General features: G+C 36.5%; 1 protein-coding gene across 1 annotated transcript in view; it reads right to left on the bottom strand.

The window, feature by feature from the left end:
- Window positions 1-19,724, bottom strand: part of CDH12 (cadherin 12) — a gene marked incomplete at both ends in the record, with an annotated part of 268,874 nt that overhangs the window by 175,317 nt on the left and 73,833 nt on the right. The window contains 1 exon segment of the mRNA XM_080804545.1: window positions 15,973-16,267. Coding sequence (XP_080660671.1) covers window positions 15,973-16,267 — 295 coding nt within the window.

Genomic DNA, 19,724 nt, shown 5'->3' with positions numbered 1-19,724 from the left:
CTTCTCATATCTCATTTTATTTCTCATAATTCATCTCGTTTTGAACTTGAATTCATCTTGTTTTGAATATTCTGTGTGGTGTTACAAACCTACATCAGCTTTCTTATGCTTAATGTCTTCATGGTACATCCTCCTTTACTTTCTTTTACTTTTAACCTATTTCTATCTATATATTGAAGTGCTTTCATAAGAGAAAGCACTTAGTTTGATCTTCTCTTTTATGTTGTCCACAAATTACTGTCTCTTAACTTCAGTGTGTTATGGGTTGAATTGTTTACTTCCAAAAGTACATGTTGGGGGTCTAACCCTCAATAATTTAGGATATGACCTTATTTGAAGAAAAGATTTTCCACAGAGGTAACTGAGTTAAAACAAAATCATTAGGATCCCAATTTCATATGATTTGGTGTCCTTCTAAAAAGGAAAAATTTGGATGCAGACACATGTGAACATGAAGACAGCTGCCTATAAGCCAAGGAGAGACGTCTACAACAGATTCTGCCTCACAGCCCACCAAAGAAACCGTGATTTTAGGCTTCTAGTCTCTAAAAACAGGAAAAAATAATTTTCTGTTGTTTAATCTACTGAGTTTGTGGTAATTTTTTACAGTAATTTCAACACACTGATGCAAGTCTTTACTACATTTACATTTATTTATCATTGATGTGGTTGTGTTTAAGTCTACCATGTTATCTGTTTACTGTTTGAAGCATTTATTTGTTTTTTGTTTATTTACTTACTTACTTACCATGGTTGTTACTCCTGTCTTTTTCTTTCTTTTGCAGCCTTATCATCAGTTAAAAGGATATTTTAAATTATTCTCTAGTTTGTTTTAGCCTTTCTGTGCACCTTGCTGTTTGGTTGAAATTCTTGGATCTTTACATTGTAATTTTTAATCAAAAATTGGAAGAATTGGCAGTTCTTTATTCAAATATATTGCTTCTACCCCATGCTGCCTCTTATCTTTCTTTGACTCCAATATTATAGATGTTTGATGGCTTGATGTCATCTCACGTTAGTCTCTTATTTATCTCAGTCATTTTCCCCTTTGATTTGAGATTGGATAATTTCACAGACTCTGATTTCAATGTCATTTGTAGTTTTTCTAACAGCTTCAATCTCATATTAAGCCTTGTCTGTGAGTTATTGTATATTTTGCACTTGCTACTTCTGGAATGTCCATTTTTGATAATTTATTCTTAGTGTTTTTCTATCATCCTGACAGTATTTTCTTTTAGTCTCAAAATATATTTATAATAGATATCTATTAATTTCAGCACCTGAGTCATCATGACGTCTATGATTACTGACTTTTTTCTTTGAATACTGATCAAATTTTCTTGCTTCTTTGAATAAATTCTACTTGTTTTTACTTCATGGTGGAAATTTTAAATAAGACACTGTAGAAAATCTGGATATTATCTTTTTATAAAGTATCTTAACATAATCCTTTTGAGGGCAGTTAAATTACTGGCAGATACTTTTGAATTTGTCAGGCCTACTGGAAGTCTTTGTTAGGAAAAGTCTCTTTCTTTCTTGTTCTTAGACATAGGGCATAGCTTTTATTGAAACAAAGGGCCTGACTCCAATGCATAGCCTTTCTGGTGCCTCACGTAAGTGTCTGAGATGTTCAATGTTCTCTCCCCTGTGGCTAGTCAGTAACTTCAACATCTCCCTGCCTTGTGTTACCATTGAGATCTCAGCCCTGCAGCCCTACAGACATGGATTCTGTTCATGCATAAAGCAACCCTTGGTGAAAATCCATGCTAAAACCTTACCCTGGCTTTTGCACCTTACTTTCCTGCACAAATTCCAGCCTCGTCAGCAGGTCTCAAATCGCAGTCACTTAGCACCTGCAAGCTACAACCTCTATCTCTTGACTCATTATTCTTAGACTGCCCTTAGTGTCATGGTAGCATACGTGCCCCTAATGAGAATCCAGCTAACTGTGGATCTTGTGTCACGCCTTTCCCTCCCCTGCAGGTTGACAGGTTTGTACTTTTTGTCACATACATAAAAACTGTTGCCACGTATATGTTGTCCAGTTCTATCATTGCTTATGATGAAAATTCAAGCCTAGTGCCAATAATTCTACTGAGGCCCAAACAAGAAATCCCTCTGATAGAATCTTTACACTTTGGAAATTCCTTACTTTTTGGTCTGTTGGAACATTTCTGTTTCTCATGGTTATATTTTATAAACATTACCTTCAGTTATTTCAGTGGTGCTTTTAGAGCAGAGAAGAAATAAATGTGTTTGTGCAGTCCATTTTTGTGAATTTGAACTATAAGACATGACTTTCAACATCCAGTAGACATAGTTTTGCATAGTATTTACTGACATTTTATACCTATCATACATTATGACCTATGTTCTGAGACTCTATTCAAATATTTTGGATGAATGGTATTTAATAAAAAGTATATAAGTATTCATGAAAGGAGATGTTTCTAGAAATGTCTTTTTAACCTGATTCACTAGGAACAATTACGAGGATAAAGAAAGAAAAGTAATGAGACTCTTACCCTCCCCAAATCCAAAATCCCATAGAAAAATCTGCTGAGAGAAGGGAGGAGGAAATGATTTGCATTTATTGAAACCCTTCTAGGGTTTAGTTTTTTGAGTTTGTTGTTGATTTTTACAAATTGTATCTCTTTCAATTCTTATAAAAATACTTTTAGTGGCAAACAGTACCCCCCACCTAAGTTCTACAAAAAGGAGACACTTTTCTAAATATTCCCCCATACTTCATCAAAGTTTGAATCCAGATTTTTGGTATTCCAAAGGCTATTTTGTTTTCCCTATAATATTCTACCTTTCCAGAATTAGGACAATTATTTGTCACCAGTGTTCAACAAACACTCTTTTAACCTTACTTTTTTCCATTGTAATTGTTTTTTATAAGGTACTTTCCACAAGCCACTTTCGGGAGAAGTAAATATACACACCCAAAGAATAATCATTAAAAGTCTTCCTTCTCCTGGTATTCAAGAAATGAAATCATCTTATTATTGTAAGAAAATACTCAACATTTTAAACTCTAATAGTGCTCCCACATTTGAAAACTCTAAAACTGCTTCTGTTGTTAGTAACTAACATAGGAAGACAGTGTTCTTGGTGATATGGAATAAGGATCTGTTATGGTTCAGGGCGCCTGGGTGGCTCAGGTGTTTAAGCCTCTGCCTTCAGCTCGGGTCATGATCTCAGGGTCCTGGGATCGAGCCCTGCATCGGGCTCTCTGCTCAGCAGGAGCCTGCTTCCCCCTCTCTCTGTCTGCCTCTCTGCCTAGCTCTGATTTCTCTCTGTCAAATAAATAAAATCTTAAAAAAAAAAAAGGATCTGTTATGGTTCAAGTGACACACAAATCATATTTTGAAAAATTATAAAAGAGAATTTCTATACATTGTATTTAACCAACCTTTTGTGCAAAGCTAAGGTCTACTAGAAAATGAATTCTTCAAAATCCCATTTGTATTTCTGATTTTTAGAACTCCATATTAATTGAGTTTTATAGCAGATTATCTTTTTTAAAGAACTAGGGATAAGAAATATCGGTAGTAAAATAAACATGACCATTTAAAATCTAGAATATCCATTCGGAGTAGAAACAAAAATAACAAAAATCCAGTTTAAATAGCAAGTGAATATATTTGATAATAGAAATATACACATAATCATAAGTGTGAGTTGCTTCTAATTATGGCCTTTAGCTAAATAGGTACTTAATATCAGTTACAAAAAAATTACTTCTTTGAAGATGACAAATTCTTTCAGATGGTAATTATACTTTTTAAGAGATTTGGGAAAATGGAAGTGTGTTTTCTCCTTTTCTAGTGAAGTTTCTACTAAATTCTTGTGATAACAATGTTTTTAGTCTAAATCATTTCACTGTCAAACAAAATATCCTTGATTAAACACATGGAAAAAGAGAAGAAAAAGGCATGAAACAAAACCTCTCCGTATTCAGGCTGCCACCAATTGCTTTCTTGTCTAATTTGAATTGTGCAGTAGCTAATCATATTTTGGCACTTTCTTGCCATCAAAGCATTTCATGAAATTATCCCATTACAATGTTTTTCTCAGAGGCAAAATTAACATAGATGACAGTTCAATTGACATGTTTCTTTTTCTTCTAGTACTGTTGCCAATTAAACAAATTGTACCATATTTTGATATTCGTTTTTGTTAATTATTTATAAAATTGTAGCTTCTGATTTTTTTTCCTTAAGTTTCAGTTTCTTGGTCAGAACTGAAAATAGTGCCAATCTTGATATCACATGAACTTAACTTTCTGAGAAAGTGTCCTATAATACTTACCGGGTAGCAATCATTAAGACTGGTTGTTGGGTTTAAATTTGCTTCCAGTAATTTTCAGTTTTTCTTTTACCACTTATATCTCAGTGAGGCAAAGAACTTAATGAATCCTGAGACATCAAATAAGGACTTTTTCCACCCAATCTAGAGGTTATTCTCTTTCTACCTTCCTAGTTTCAACCTTAAATTTTTCTTTTAATTAATGTTATATAAGTGAAAGAAGATATATATATATATATATATATATATATATATATATATATATAGTTACATAATTGAAAGAAGAATTACTTTGGCAGGGAAATGAAAAATACAATATCATGGGCCTTTATACTTTAAGACAGTGCTTAAGCACTTAAAATCAAGTCAAACCATTCCCTTCAGCTCAGACTAAATGCGAGCCTATGTTAGTGTGGAACTTGCTTCCACTCCTCATTTTACCTCTGGTCCCGTCCATCTGTCCATCCATCTTTCCTCCCTCCCTCTTTCCTTCCTTCTTTCCTTCTTTCTTTTTTATTTTTGTTTCTTCTTGAGGAGATATTTCTAAAGTGAACACTTCTCTTTCTCATACGTTTATTTAAAATACGGACCTTATCTTATCTTCCTCTGATACTCAATCCACTATTTCCCGGCTCAACAAACTTCCTGTAAGGGACCAGAGAGTAAATATTTCAGTCCGCAGGTCGTACGGTTTTTTGCCAGCACCGCCCCCGTAGTGTGAAATGGCACAGACAATAGACATGTGAATGAAGTGTGGCTGTTTTCCACTGGAACAGCTGATATGCCAGCCGTGGCCCACAGGACAGACTTCGTGGTCCCTGCACTAGATCTCTGGAACGAAACTTCCTGAGGGCAGGAGTTGTGTCTGCTTTTCTCACGGTTCTAACCCCAGTCCCTAAAAGTGGTACATACACGGTATTCCATTGATATTCAAATCTGTCGTGCATATACCTAGAATAACACATTTGGCAGAATACAATTTTATACGATTTGGAAAACACTTGGCCCTCATAGAAATAAAAGCTGTACTGGGTAATCATTTGGCTTGATGATGAGTTGCTAGGCTTGGAGTGACAGAGTGGATTCATGTTTTCAATGGACTCTGGTGCCACACTTCATTTTCACTGGGAATGTGGTTCAAATAAACAAATCTGCGTGATACACATTCACACAGGGACATGTCCTGCACTGTCTGAATTTCATGCGGTTCTCACACTGAGTTATTTCCAGACAGAGATTTCAAGTCTTTCCTCATGGTTGGGTTAAAGATCTCATTCACTTACTCATCCCGCCATGTTGCCTGCCTTGGAGACTATTTCCTCCATGGGATATTTTCACCTTGATCAGTGGGCATAATCCACCAGCGTCTGGTTGCTTGAAGTTATTTCCCTAAATACTGAGCTTAGATCCTACCCATCTTCATACCTCCACACATCGCACAATGGAAAGCAGAAAGAAAAACGGCTTTGGAAGATGTAGCTGACTTCGATGTGGAATCCCCGGCACAAACAATTGAACCTCCAGGAACTCCTAGGGCTAGCGCGGTTTTATATAGGCGCAACTGTGCTCCCATGATCACTTATCATAAAGCAAGAGACAATTGGGCCACGCTTCCCTCTTGCTTGCTTTTGTGTACAAAAAAATAAATAAATAAAATAAATAGAATGGAGCAAATCAGAAAAAAAAAAAAAACAAAAACAGTCTTGCAGCTGGAAGGCAACTTTAAAGAAAAATGATGTTCATAGCTATCCTGCCAGTAGCTAGCAAAGCAATTTTTATAAAACATATTTAATGTTTACAACCACTTGGAGGCTGGGGAAAGAGTAATACTTTAAAAATATGTTTAATGTTTTGAACCACTCAGTGGCCAAGCAGCAGCTCCTGCTAACATATATTTAATGCTTAGAGTCATTTGGTGGTTAGGAAAAAAAGGAACTTCTTGTTAATTTTTAACATTTATTGCTGATCAGTGGCTGCTAAAGCAAGTATCAGTGCAGCCTGGTTTATGTTTAGGGAGTCACCGCGCTCCTACTAAAACAATTCATACACTCCTCTCAAGGCCACACAAAAACTGTCAATAGCATTACCTTTGCGATTGTACCGCTAATAAAAACATAGGAATCAAGCGGAGGAATAAAATGCTCCCTGAACACACAGTTATAACAGCCTATGGTCCCGAAAACAGCTCTGGCACGCAGTGCGCTGTGGACCCTTTGCTGCTGACACGGGGCTTGGGGGGGTTGCGGATCACGGGGCCTCGCTCAGTCTCATCCCAGGTGTTAAAGCGACTCAGCAGATTGGAAAGCGAAAGTGCAATCTGATAATTGGTGTTTCTTACAGATCAACAGCTTGTCACCACAAATTAAGACGGAAGAGTCCTCTGCACTGAAGAAAATGTAAATTGGAATACAAAGGCTATGAGGTTTTTTTTTTTCCAAGAGACTAGGTGTAGCCTGGAGGAAAAACAATAGTAAATATTGAGCTCCCTTGTCAGAGGGAGGGACTACATGGGAAAAAAAGGAGAAGGATCATTAGCTAGGACCTCTACGAGGGAGGCATTCCCCTACCAGTTTCCTGAGAATGATCATCAAATTATTAACAGGATCCGTCCCCATTTATTGATCACATTTATCCAGGCACTGGGGTACATGTTACACATAAATTTTCTCTTTTACTGCTTGCAGTAACTCTGGGAATTAGGTATTTTTATTCCTCATTTGCAGGTAATGAAACCAAAGCACTATGAGGACAAATAACCTCGGCAAATACTCAGAACCAAGAAGCAGTAGAGCGCGGATTTGGACTCAAGTTTAATACCTACAGAATGCAGTTGAACATGTTACAAAAGAGTTCTGTCCTCTGTCTCTCTGTAGAAATTATATATATATATATATATGTGTGTGTGTGTGTGTGTGTGTGTGTGTGTGAGAGAGAGAGAGAGAGAGAGTGAGAGAATACATAAGCTACTTCCCAAAGTGGAAAAGAAATTTCAAAAACAAATATTTTGGCAAAAAATGGCCTTATTAATAACTTCCTAGGTCATCTTTGGCTTCTCATACGAGAATTTGGACTCACTTCAACAAATTATGAGGGAAGTTCAAGTCAAATGAAGGACTGCTGATTTAAACAGTTAATGCATATGAAAAATGCAAGCCAGAGATAATCACTTCTAAAAACAAGTTAAGTTCCTTTACGAATCCAAGAGAGCCCTTGCTCTTTGCTTATCTTCTAGAATCATTCAGTCCCAAAGCCTAGCTAAGGGGGGTAAAGGTAGGTTTTTGTGCTATCAAGGTTATAGGGGAGGAGGGGTAGAACTGGAACAGAATAGAACAAGATATTGAAACCCAAGCAGAGTGAGAAAGGGATCCACACTGAGTTCGGGTGGCATGAGGAAGGCACGTTGTATATGGGAAATACAGCCTAGTGTGGGGATTCAGAGTCCCGGTGAGGTGCACAAAACCTCTATAGTGGGATAGAGAAGATAATGGAAACAGTGCAGATTTTCAAAGTTGTGAGTGGAGTCATTCCGGCCCCTGTAAGTTGTCTGGAGGCTGAGTGGCAGTGAAAGATTGGTGCATACAGGGGGTTTGAGCAAATAACAAAATACATTAAGGAGATTTCTTACTCTTGGAAAAGAATTGTAAATTATAAAAGGGTTAAAAAAAAACTAGAATAATTAGAGTAGGAGGTATCGGTGTGAAATCAAGGTTTTTGGTCTATTTAGAATGATACAGAAATAGGGGCACCCGTGTGACTCAGTCGGTTAGGCGTCTGCCTTTGACTCAGGCCATGATCCTGGGGCCGTGGGATCAAGCCCCACATCAGGCTTCTCATTCGTCGAAGAGTCTGCTTCTCCTTTGGCTCCTCTCCCATGCATGCTCTCTTTCTCTCTCTCAGATAAATAAATAAAAATCTTTTTAAAAAAGAATGACACAGAAATAAATATTTTGTAACACACACACACACACACACACACACACACAAATATATTCTTTAGCTGTGCCCACTGAGAGGACCTAGGAGCAATGATTTTCCAATAGCAAAGGACACACATAGCAACTAGATTTTGGCTTCTAAATATTATTCTCTATGAGGGTAGGGAGAGAGCTTCTTGGAGAAATAGTTTCTCCCAGAGCTGGGGAAGGAAAAATGCAAGACAAGTCCCAAATACATTTTGGGGCCAGAAAGTAAGGGAATATTTAAATAATTAAGAGGTAATGTTGAAGTGACACAAAAATCAGCTTAAAGTGTCTTTACTTATATTTTACATTTCAGACTAAAACTGAAATAATTTCAATATTAAAATCAATAATGGTGCTAACACATTAGAACCAACTGGATACAGTAAGAAACCCTGAGACTACACTGACACAAACTAAGAGACGGGTCATTTGGAAGTGTGATGAGGACCAGGTTATGTCTCTAGTTTCAAAATACCTTTTGACAAGAAAAAATACCTTCTGACAAAATATGTAATAATTACAAAAAATAAAGAGGAACTGCAACTTAGTGAAATCATCGTCTAAGGTGGACAACCTCTAAGATGGACCTCAGTTATGCCTGCCTCCAACATACATTCACACCTTTGGCTAATTCCTTTCCCTGGAGAACAAAATGGGTTTGTCAAGTTGATCCTAACAAATAAAATATAGTAGAAGTGACAGGATGTCAATTCCAAGACCACAACCACATGACTGGGCTTGGAATTACACCCCCCACACACATGGGGGAATCTTCAGATGAAACCACATTTTTTATTGCCAGCTTGACTCTAAATCCACAAGAGACTTGAATGCAAAGACACCCGGCTAAGCTGAGCCCAAATTCACGACCCAGATAAATCAAGAGATAATACATACTTGCAGTCTTAAGCCTCTAAATCCTGTAGTAATCTGTTGTATTTAGTAGATAATAGTGATTTTGGACCGGGTAGCGGGGTTCTGCTCTAACAAATGCCTAAAAGGCGGTAATGGTTTTGCAGTCAGGCCAGTGTGGGCTTTGAGGAGAATGTCAGCATAAAATGCATTGAACACACTCTTTATTGCATGTTGGACTTGGACGGTGCTGCATGAGAGGACTTGCAGGAAAATGAGAACATCTTATTGGAAATTAGAAGATCACTGTTAGGCAGTAACAGGACATTTAGTAAAACTGTTGCCGGCATGTATTTGAACAGTAGAAAAGGACCCAGGGATTTTGAACAAAAAGGATCCAGGTCTCGTCGGTTTTAAAGATTACTAGTCTTCCCAGACGGCAAATGATGCTAAAATTAAGAAATGGTTTCTAGGCCAAAATCAAATCCAGGGCACTTGGGAAAGCACGGTCAAAAGATAAATCCATGGTGGTGACAGTAAAATTTTTTGTTAAGATCTTAGAAAGATCAAGGGTGGTTCATTGGCTTACTGTCTAGTCAGAAATTTCTCTCTTAAGAGATAAATGGGTAAGTATGACTCAAAGATCCTTTCTAGCAAACAATAAGGGTTTTAATTCATGGAAAGGCTTTGTCACTCAGGCACCTCTGTAGGGCCCAAAGTAGAGAGGATTTATCTTGAAGGGATTTTTTTGTCTAATTCAGTGAACCCCCAAAAGATTCATGGGATACCCATACTACTGACAAAATAAAGAGTTCTATATGTAGAAACATCAAAAGTGTGAATTGAAGAAAGAGAGTCAGAGATTGTACAGTGAAAATGGGCCTTTGAACCCTTTGAATTCTATTGGGAGGAAGACGACCAAGAGAGCTGCTTAGAGGCGAGTACGTGCTGCATTGCATAAAAAATGAAGGATAACTCAGAAGGTAGAACCAAGAGCCCAGGCAGTGTAACTGAAACCCAGGGACAAAGATTCTCAGGACTTGAACCTAATCAAAGGGCTTTTAATATTTACCAGCTAGATTCCAGGAATGGGGTGGACCAGTAACTCCTTTATTTAGGGCATTTTCCCTCTTTTTTTTTTTTTTTTTTTTTTTTTTAACAGAAATGTCTTCAGAAGTTTGCTCGTCCCCATCTCTCCCCACTGTGTGGTAGGTGTCGGGGTGGGGGTAAGTAACTGGTTTTTTAGCATCACGAGTCTGCAGATCAAGAGGAGATAAATCTAAGGAATCTCATTTGCTCTTGCACTTGATTTATATGATCAGTTTCTGGGTTTTGGACTCATGTAATGAGGGAAAAAAACTGGGGGTCCTAGAAAGGGGCTGAATATATATTGCGTGACAAAACAACATTGACAGAGCGACATGAACTGTTGGGGTCCAGAGGGTAAACTCTGGTAGAAGGCTTCTATGATCTTAGCTACCTTGTATTGATTGTCTTGGGTAATCCCATTTCCTGAATGGGGGGTGGATTTCTAACAATCGGAATATGGCTTAAAGGAGAGGATGCCATTTTAAATATTGGTTATAAATACAGACTATGGCTTTGGTCAGAGATGTTCTTCTCTCCAGCTCTCTCTTAGATAGCTATTCCTGGGCCCAGGCAGCTACCAGGCAGCTACCAGGCCGATGAAAGGTCTATGTAGCAAGAGACCGGAGTCTACAAATCACCACAGGAGTAAGCTGGGAAGCAAACTCCTACCTCCTCCCAACGAAGCCTCTAGATCAGACCATCGCCCCAGCTATGGATATAACCTCTTGGGAGACCTTGAGCCAAAGGTACCCACCTAAGCCACTCCTGGGCATCCATGATCCTATAGGATAATAAATGTTTGTTGTGATACACTGCTAGGCTTTGGCTAATATATCATGCAGCAACAGATAACCAATGCACAACGTTGGTCCAGTAATAAAAATTAACACTATTAGTAATGGGGCAAATCAAAACCCTGTTCTACCTGATAAAATACAACAAGATTACAGCATCAGATCTGTAATGTACCTAAAAAAAAACAAAACAAAAAACCTATCCTGGAGTTAAGAACATTAGGCAAACCCAGCATGAGGGACATTCTAAATAGTCACTGGCCAAGAATCCTCAAACCTGCCACAAAATCAAGAAAAAGGAAGAAATTGCTCCAGATTGAAGAAAACTGAAGAGATATGGCATTTGAATGCACCATGTGATTTTGACCTGGAAAACTGTGCTATATAAGATATTATTGAAATAACTGATGAAACATGAATGGGGCCTAAAGGTTAGATCCCAGTAATGCATTAATGTTAATTTCCTGATTTTAATAATCACATTTCAGTTATATGTAGAGAATGCCTTTATTTGCAGAAAAGAGCTAACATTCTGTCTCCAGCTTCCTGGCAAAATTTCTGCTTATTGGGCACAGACAGAGACCAATGAGACTGTTCCTACAGTACCACTTAAGCTGTTCTCTGTGGCCATGAGTGGCTCATATGGTAAGATAATGTATCTGCTTTGCAGTTTTTTCATCTGCCTCCCTATGGCACTTCCATGAAAGCAAGGAAGTTTCTAAAATGTAATAATGGTGTAATAAATTAATGTTAGGTATAGGCATCGTTTTCACAATTTCCTTTGTAGAGCTGAACTATTTAAGTATGGCCACATAGAAAATATTCTCTGTTTAAAAACCTTCAAAAAAACTCCCCAAAATTTATATCTTAGCACGGTTCCTCAAACTTCATGTAGAAAAACAGAGTTCATGAAAAAAAGGGGGGGTACGTGTTAATTTTTTTAATAAGCCAGCAGTGTAATTCTCTGCGGGTGTATCTTCTTTTATTTATACTTACACTATTTTTTTTCCTATGTCAGTGAATAAGAGATACCTAGTCCTCAGATTTTGTCTTAAACAGGGTCCCCCACCCTCAGGTTTATAATAAAATAAAATAAAATAAAATAAAATAAAATATGCATTTTAAGATCTTAACCAGCTCATCTGACATTGAAAGCTAAATTTAAGGCCCAAAGGCGTATTAGAAGCCACTAAACAGTATAACTGGTTGTAATTAACTTTGTTCTAAAGAGGCTGGAAGTCATACCTACATTCTGAAATTAGAGTTCAGTTTTCATATAAAAATGAAGATCAGAGGGACGCCTGGGTGGCTCAGTTGGTTAAGCCGCTGCCTTCGGCTCAGGTCACGATCCCAGGGTCCTGGGATCGAGTCCCACATCGGGCTCCTTGCTCCGCAGGGAGCCTGCTTCTCTCGCTGCCTCTGCCTGCCTCTCTGCCTGCTTATGTGTACTCTCTCTCTCTCTCTGGCAAATAAATAAAATCTTAAAAAACAAATTAAAAAAATGAAGATCAGATAGTAAACAACACTGGATAAAATTATTGTAGTGGTTAAATAATTAAAAAATAAAATAATAATAAAAATAATAATAATAAATAATAAAAATAAAAATAATAATAATACAAATCTTGAGTTGGATCACCTGGTCCCTAACTATTGCTCAGGAAATGGTAGGTCTTACTACAGAAATTATGATTCACAGCATTTATAAAATGTGTCATAGAGACCTGTTTATGAGTAACCCAACCATCTGCCTCAAACTGACTTAGTTCAGCCAGAAGAAGATAATACGAGTATGAATAAGGGTTTAAAGATGTTACACCTATCAGCTCCCTGGAGAGTTACTGAAACAGAAGCCATGCCCATGCCTTAACCACGGGTATTAAAGAAGGCACGTTACTATAAGTCATTGTTACTGTAGTGATCTTAAAGAATTAAGACCACATTCATAACGTCCAAATTTGTCTCCAAGGAGAAAGTCCGAGTTGGGGAAATATCTGGATCATTAAGTAATTTCCTCGGGTCAGAGTAAAAGCACTTTATCTGTGAATATTACTTCCACGGCATATTACATGCGGCACAAGATAGTAACAAAGTGACCTTTCTCTTAAACAACTCATAGATTACTAGAATTTTCTTCAACTTTCTGGAACAAAATATATTCCATAGTCTAGTAAGTCTTAAATGTTGATTTTCCTCTGAACTCTACCCATCTTGCTCAACACCACTCCCCAAGTTAATATCCTTTGTTGAGTTTTGCTTTAGTTCATGTCCATTCCATGTTTAATTGTTTATCACATTTTTCAGACACATGATCCATTATTGCTAACTTGATATTTGCATAAGAGTTTTGACGTCCCAATATTTCTTTTCTTTCTTTCTTCTTCTTTCTTTTTTTTTTTTTTTTTGTATTACAAAGTAAACTATTTTACTCCATGTATTTGTAAATTGGTGGCTTCTTCTCCAACATTGTCAATAGCGACACTGTCAATTATTGGGAAGGGAAGTTATTTCCTAGAGATCCCTCAAACACAGATCCATAAAACTGACAGTGAGATTTGCTGTGCTATAGCTTTACTGTCTAACACACCATGGAGAACTCCATCTGGTCTTGACCCAAAGTAATTTTGATATTCCAAAGAAAATGACACCGAGGCAGGAAGTGCTTAGAAGGGATGCAGGAAAAGAAAGTAGAGAGAATGGGAGTAGGAGTAATCCTTGGACTAAGTGACTTAAGCAGGGACCATTCCCATATGGTAAAAAAGGTGCACTAGGGAATGGAGCTCAGGACCTCTAGGAGCAGGAATATGATGCCCGGATGGGTGCACAGTAGTTTTTCATTAGCTTTAGATTGGTCATGGAAAAGCAAAAAAAAACAAAGGCCACAAGCCTAACTGGGTCTCCTGTACTTTGGGTTCTGTGTAGAAGCAGGGTTTACGGGGAATGGCAAAAGTAGTACAGTGTAGGTATTTAATTCCTAATGTTTAATTCATAAGTGATGTTTATACTTTTTAGTATACATTTGAAAAAAGAATACTATGTAAATGTAGTCCAGTAATACCTAGGTGAACCCACATCATGCAATGTGGTATCACATTCAAAAGAAATACTCCTCTATTATTATTAAAAAAAAAAAAAAAGGCAGGGAGGGGATGCTGAAAATCAGCTTAAGTATTTACTAGAGTCTCCTGAGTAACTGCTGAGAAATTCCAGTAATATCCTATGTGCAAAACATTTAAAGAACTCATTCTTCCCTAGATCTTTCTGATATCTCGGCACAGTATGGCAAGTTATGTCTCACCTCAATATTGCAAAAGCTGGGATCACTCTGTTTTCTCATTTTCCTAGCCTGATTTTCCAGATTTATTTCCCTCTTCACGAGCTAGCTGTGAACTCCTTTATATAAGGGTTCAGAGTCTGCAGTCCTTCCCTTTATCCAAACTGGCGCAACGAAAGACATAATTATTTATCTAATAAGACAGAATTTTCTAATAATGTAGAGGGATGGATGTGTTTGCTTTAAGGATGTTATTTCTGTAATAGTCACTGAGGGTCATAAATTCATGTAAATATTCCAATTTACATGAAGTAAGCCCTGGGTTAAACCATCTAGGTACAAAAGAGCATTGTCTTCTTAAAAGCCTTACTTTTTCTCGAAACAGTACCTTCATTTTTCTCTCCCAGTAAATTAAAAGGCGCAATTAAAAAACTGCTCTTCCCATTTTCAGGGCTACTTTTTACTAAGATACGCTTCTACCCAATTGTACTTCTAAATCTCTAGCAATCAGCACCATGTAAGGAAAAAAAAAAAAAAAGCAGCTCAAAAATGTAGCAAGAACTGAGTAATAGATTTTCAGCTCTGTGTCTGTACACTAATGTTTAAAATCTGTGTAAATGACTATGAGCTGATTTCTCAGGTTGCGGAGAGAATGTGATCTTTGAATACCTACTAAGGTCATAGATAACAATCTCAAGTGAATTTGTGGTGAATCCATATGACCATTCTTAAAGCCACTAACCTGCTTCTGCCCTCGGTTTAGTTTACACATTCCTGGGTTGGTTGAAGGACCAACAGAAGCCCTCTGAGGAATGCCAGACAGGAAAATTATCAACGGCTCATGATAGGAGTTTCAAGTTGTAACCTCAGAGTGATGGGTAGCTTTATCTTACAAATGTGCTAGATACCAGAAGTTACTTTGAAATAGAATGGGGGTTGGCAGTGGTGACTTTGGAATAAAAATTATTTAAAATTGTCATTAAAGTGGTCATCCTTAATTCATTGACCCCACAATACATCATAGAACTTTAAAATTTAGGTTGATAATGAAGTGTGAATTCATATCAAATTTAAATTATTAAGAGTGGCAGTGATACTATAGCTAATTGTAAATTTATTCTAATAATGTGTTCACAATAATAGTTGCTTCCTGTTTTGATGACCTAACTACTAAGGGTTACTTGTAATAAAAAAGAAAACCATATCATCCTTCTGGAATGTGTATCTGTAGCTACAAAGGATACAACACACTCCATTCTGGACCACTTCCAGACTCATAAGTGATACGTGTTTTGGGTGATTTACTTTGAGCCAAGAATTACTATGTGGTACTTGTGGGTATGGTAGGTACCTTTAGCACCATGTAGGCACCTGGAATTGTAAAGACAATGGATTTTAGTAAAAATTGAGCTTCATACTTAATTACAAAGGAATTCTGTGGGTTCAGGTAAATGCAAAGATTGAAAAGTAGTGACAAATGTTATATATCTTAGATACTTATGTATCTATTTGTATATTTAGTATGGAGCAGAAAGGACAACAATGAAAATATAAATGAAACTGATTGTATCTTATAGTGGAATAATAATCTTCTGGTTTACAAATAAGATGTTTACATCGACCTGCAAAAAATAATATGTTGAAAAGGCTTCAGTGCATCTGACAAAATTTTGATTTGCCTACTCACCCACAGGAGACATTTCTGGGACACTAGCAACGTAGGGTCCATCCAAAAACTTTGGTTCGTTATCATTAATATCCTGTACTTTGATGATGAATTCTGATTCAGGCTCCAGGGGCTTCCTGGTTTCTATGTCCACAGCCTGAGCACGGAGTGTGTAGAAAGGTTTTTCTTCTCTGTCCAAGCTCCTTATTGCATGGATGTCCCCTGTAGTTTCATCAATGGTAAAAACTGTGCCAGCGCCATCTCCCGAGAGGGTGTATTTAACAGTGCCCTCTCCTTTATCCAAGTCAGAATGGAGCTTTTAGGGGGAGAGAGAAAGAGACAGAGAGACAGAGAACACCGTTAAAGGGATGGTTCCATAATAAAAATACTTGCAGTATAATTTTTTATCAGAAAAGTTGAAAGAAAAATCTTATAGTTCTTTTTTCATTGTTTTCCTTTCTTCTTTTTATTTTTCTTTCTTTCTTTTTCTTTTTTTTTACTAACTCTTTGATTATGAATATTTTAAAGACATACAAAAAGTAGAAAAAAGCATAATAAACATTTATATATACACATACATCCCAGATATTCCACCATTTACCTTTTAATTTACAGTTGGCATTGAACCATGCAGGGATTAAGGTTGTCGACCCCTGTGCAGTTGAAAATCTGTGTATAACTTTTAACTCCAACAAAACTTAACCACAAATAACTGTTGACCGGAAGCCTGACCAATAGTATAAACAATAAAGTCAACACAGATTTTGTATGTTATTTGTATTATATCCTGTATTCTTTTTAAAAAGATTTTATTTCTAGGGGCACCTGGGTGGCTCAGTGGGTTAAAGCCTCTGCCTTCAGCTCAGGTCGTAATCCCAGGGTCCGGGGATCGAGCCCCGCATCGGGCTCTCTGCTCAGCTGGGAGCCTGCTTCTCCCTCTGCCTGCCTCTCTGCCTACTTGTGATCTCTGTTGAATAAATAAAATAAAATCTTAAAAAAAAAAATATTTTATTTCTCTCTTTATTTTAGAGAAAGAGAATGAGCATGAGCAAGGGGAGGGGAAGGAGTGGACGGAAAGGAAGAGAATCCCAAGCTGACCCCATGTTGAGTGGGGAGCTCAAGCAGGGCTCAAACTCAGGACCCCGAGATTGTGACCTAAACTGAAATCGACTGAGTCACCCAGGCTTCTCTGTATTCTTACAATAAAATGAGCTAGATAAAAGAAAATGTTATTAAGGAAAAATATGGAAGAGAAAATATATTTACAGTAATTGTACTGTATTTATTGATACTATAACTTTATGTATCTATGAAAAAAAATGCATGTAAGTGAGGTTTAACCTCCATGAAGTTTAAAACCATGTTGTTCAAGGATCCACTGTATTTGACTCATCTCATTTTTGGTCACACATCTACCCTTCCATTCGTCCTTCTGTCAAGCCATTTTATTTCTCAATGCATTACAGAGATTCTCTAAGTACTGCCTTCAAATACATGAACATGCATAAATACAATTAATTTGTTATCTAAATTTATTTCTTTTATACATTTTTGGGAATAAAATTTTCATAAAATGAAATGCATTAATCTTAAGTATGCCCATTTCATTTTAAGTAATTGTTGTAATAAATATAAATGAGCTCATCAATGCCAAATCAGAAACCCTCCTGAATATCCTAAATTAAAAAATCAATGACCTGAATGCAGTCAGAGAGAAGGTAGAAGAACTCAGAAAACATTAAACCTTTTTGTTTGAAAGGAGAGGAGAGATTTGGCAAACCAGATGGTTTCTGATATGTGTAGTGGAGTATTTCATTTTAACAGACTGTCTTTCAATGAGTTATTCCATATTACTCAGCCAAATGTTGGATAGAATCACTGATTATCCTTCCAGATTCACAGAAAAATGGCTTGCTCTGATTCATTCTATGTATTTGAAATCTTATGATATAGAAAAGTTTTGAGCTTCTAATTTTTTCAACACATTTATAATTCACTTTATTATAGCATGTAATAAGATACACATAAATAACACAGGGGAGAGGACCAAACAGAAGAAAAATTATATTTGTGATTCTGTGAGGCAATGTTTTTCAAACTGGAGCTCAAGAATTATTATTTTTTAAAGATTTTACTTACTTATTTGACAGAAAGAGAACAAGCAGGGGGAGCAGCAGATGGAGAGGTAGAAGCAGGACACCTGCTGAGCAATGAGCCTGACACAGGGCTTGATCCCAGGACCCCAGGATCATGACCTGAACCAAAGGTAGACACTTAACCGACTGAACCACCCAGGTACCCCTGGAGTCCAAGAATTAATAGAAGATGAGCACAGTCTTCGAAATCCATGAAGAATCCTATAATGTATTTATATGATATAAATATTACGTTATTTATAATCCTCTAGGAATATGTGTACTCATAAATATATATTTTATAAATGATATAAATACACACTCTATTTAAATTATATAGCATATATAGTTTTATAAATACTATTTTTTATTCAGATGCTGATCTAAAATGTTTTAACCTATTCCTACTTATTTGGGTAGGGTCACCTGATGTCAGGGTCCACATTTGACATTTAAAAGGTCCTTCCAGCCAACAGACCAGCCAAAGAAAAAAGGTTAAGCTTTTAGTGTCCATAGTCATCTGGGCTATGCTTCAAAATTTGCATACAAGCACAGCATTCTTGCAAAATTTTCGGTAAGAATGTGTTCTGTATTTTTTTTTTAATATTTCAACCCACACGAAAAAGCTTTGAAATATTTTAAATTATATGAATATCCTTTTGCAAATAGGCTTTCTGTGCATTAGTATTAGTAAAATCAAAACACAAAAAAACAAACTGAACAGTGGCTGTATCTTTGTTCTTAAACTCAACGTTCTGGTCTAACTTCAGTAAAATAATATCATCCTTCAAATCAATGTTATTAAAATGAATGTGTTCATTTTGTGAATTTGTATTTAATTCAAAATTTTCTCTGAAAGTATATTTGTATAAGAGCATAACAAAGAATTGATTCCTGGGTCAGTGTTATAGTAAAAAGAATAAGAAAACAAAAAGAGGGCACAGGATTTTGATTTTTCTTTCACTTTTCCACACATTTTACTCAAGTCTAAAGAAAATTGCTACAAATGACAAAGAAGATTTTTCTCCCTATTTTTCTTTTTTCTTCTTTTCTTTTCTTTCATTTTCTTTTCTTTTCCCTTGTTTTTCTTTTTTCTTTTTTTAAACAAACTCATGAAGCCCAGGAAGTTTCAAGTGTAAAATCAAGCTGTAGATAAATGTACTTTGAACTTTGGAATTTCAAATTACATATTTCACCCATACAATTTAAGATATTCAACACGGTGGGCATTGTTTTTGCTTTAAAATTTATCTGAAGATATGAGACAGGCAAAAGCTCAATGCAAAAGTAAAGACTTTATAAACTGCATCCATTTTGCCAATGGCTTTGAGAATATGTGGTAATATTGTGGGAAACAAGTGAAAATTTGAAGAAAGTTTTTACGATGTGATCCAAGCAGAATTACAAAAAAATCCTCATTTGGCTAAAATCAGAACTGTTTTCTTTTCGAACCGACATAAGAATAGAAAAGCAAATGTGTTTTCAACTCTACCCAAGATCGAAATTAAATTCAGTTGCTGTTACTCCTTACTCTTTTACCTTTTTCTTCTAATCTAAAACGAAGTTTTGTAGAGATTGAAGCTTCAGAAGAAATATGTGAAAATGCGTTAACATTTTGTACTGAAAATGAAGCTGATT

Source organism: Martes martes (genome assembly GCF_963455335.1).
Source record: "Martes martes genome assembly, chromosome: 5".
Taxonomy (NCBI): Eukaryota; Metazoa; Chordata; class Mammalia; order Carnivora; family Mustelidae; genus Martes; species Martes martes.
This window is presented reverse-complemented; position numbering and strand designations above follow the sequence as displayed.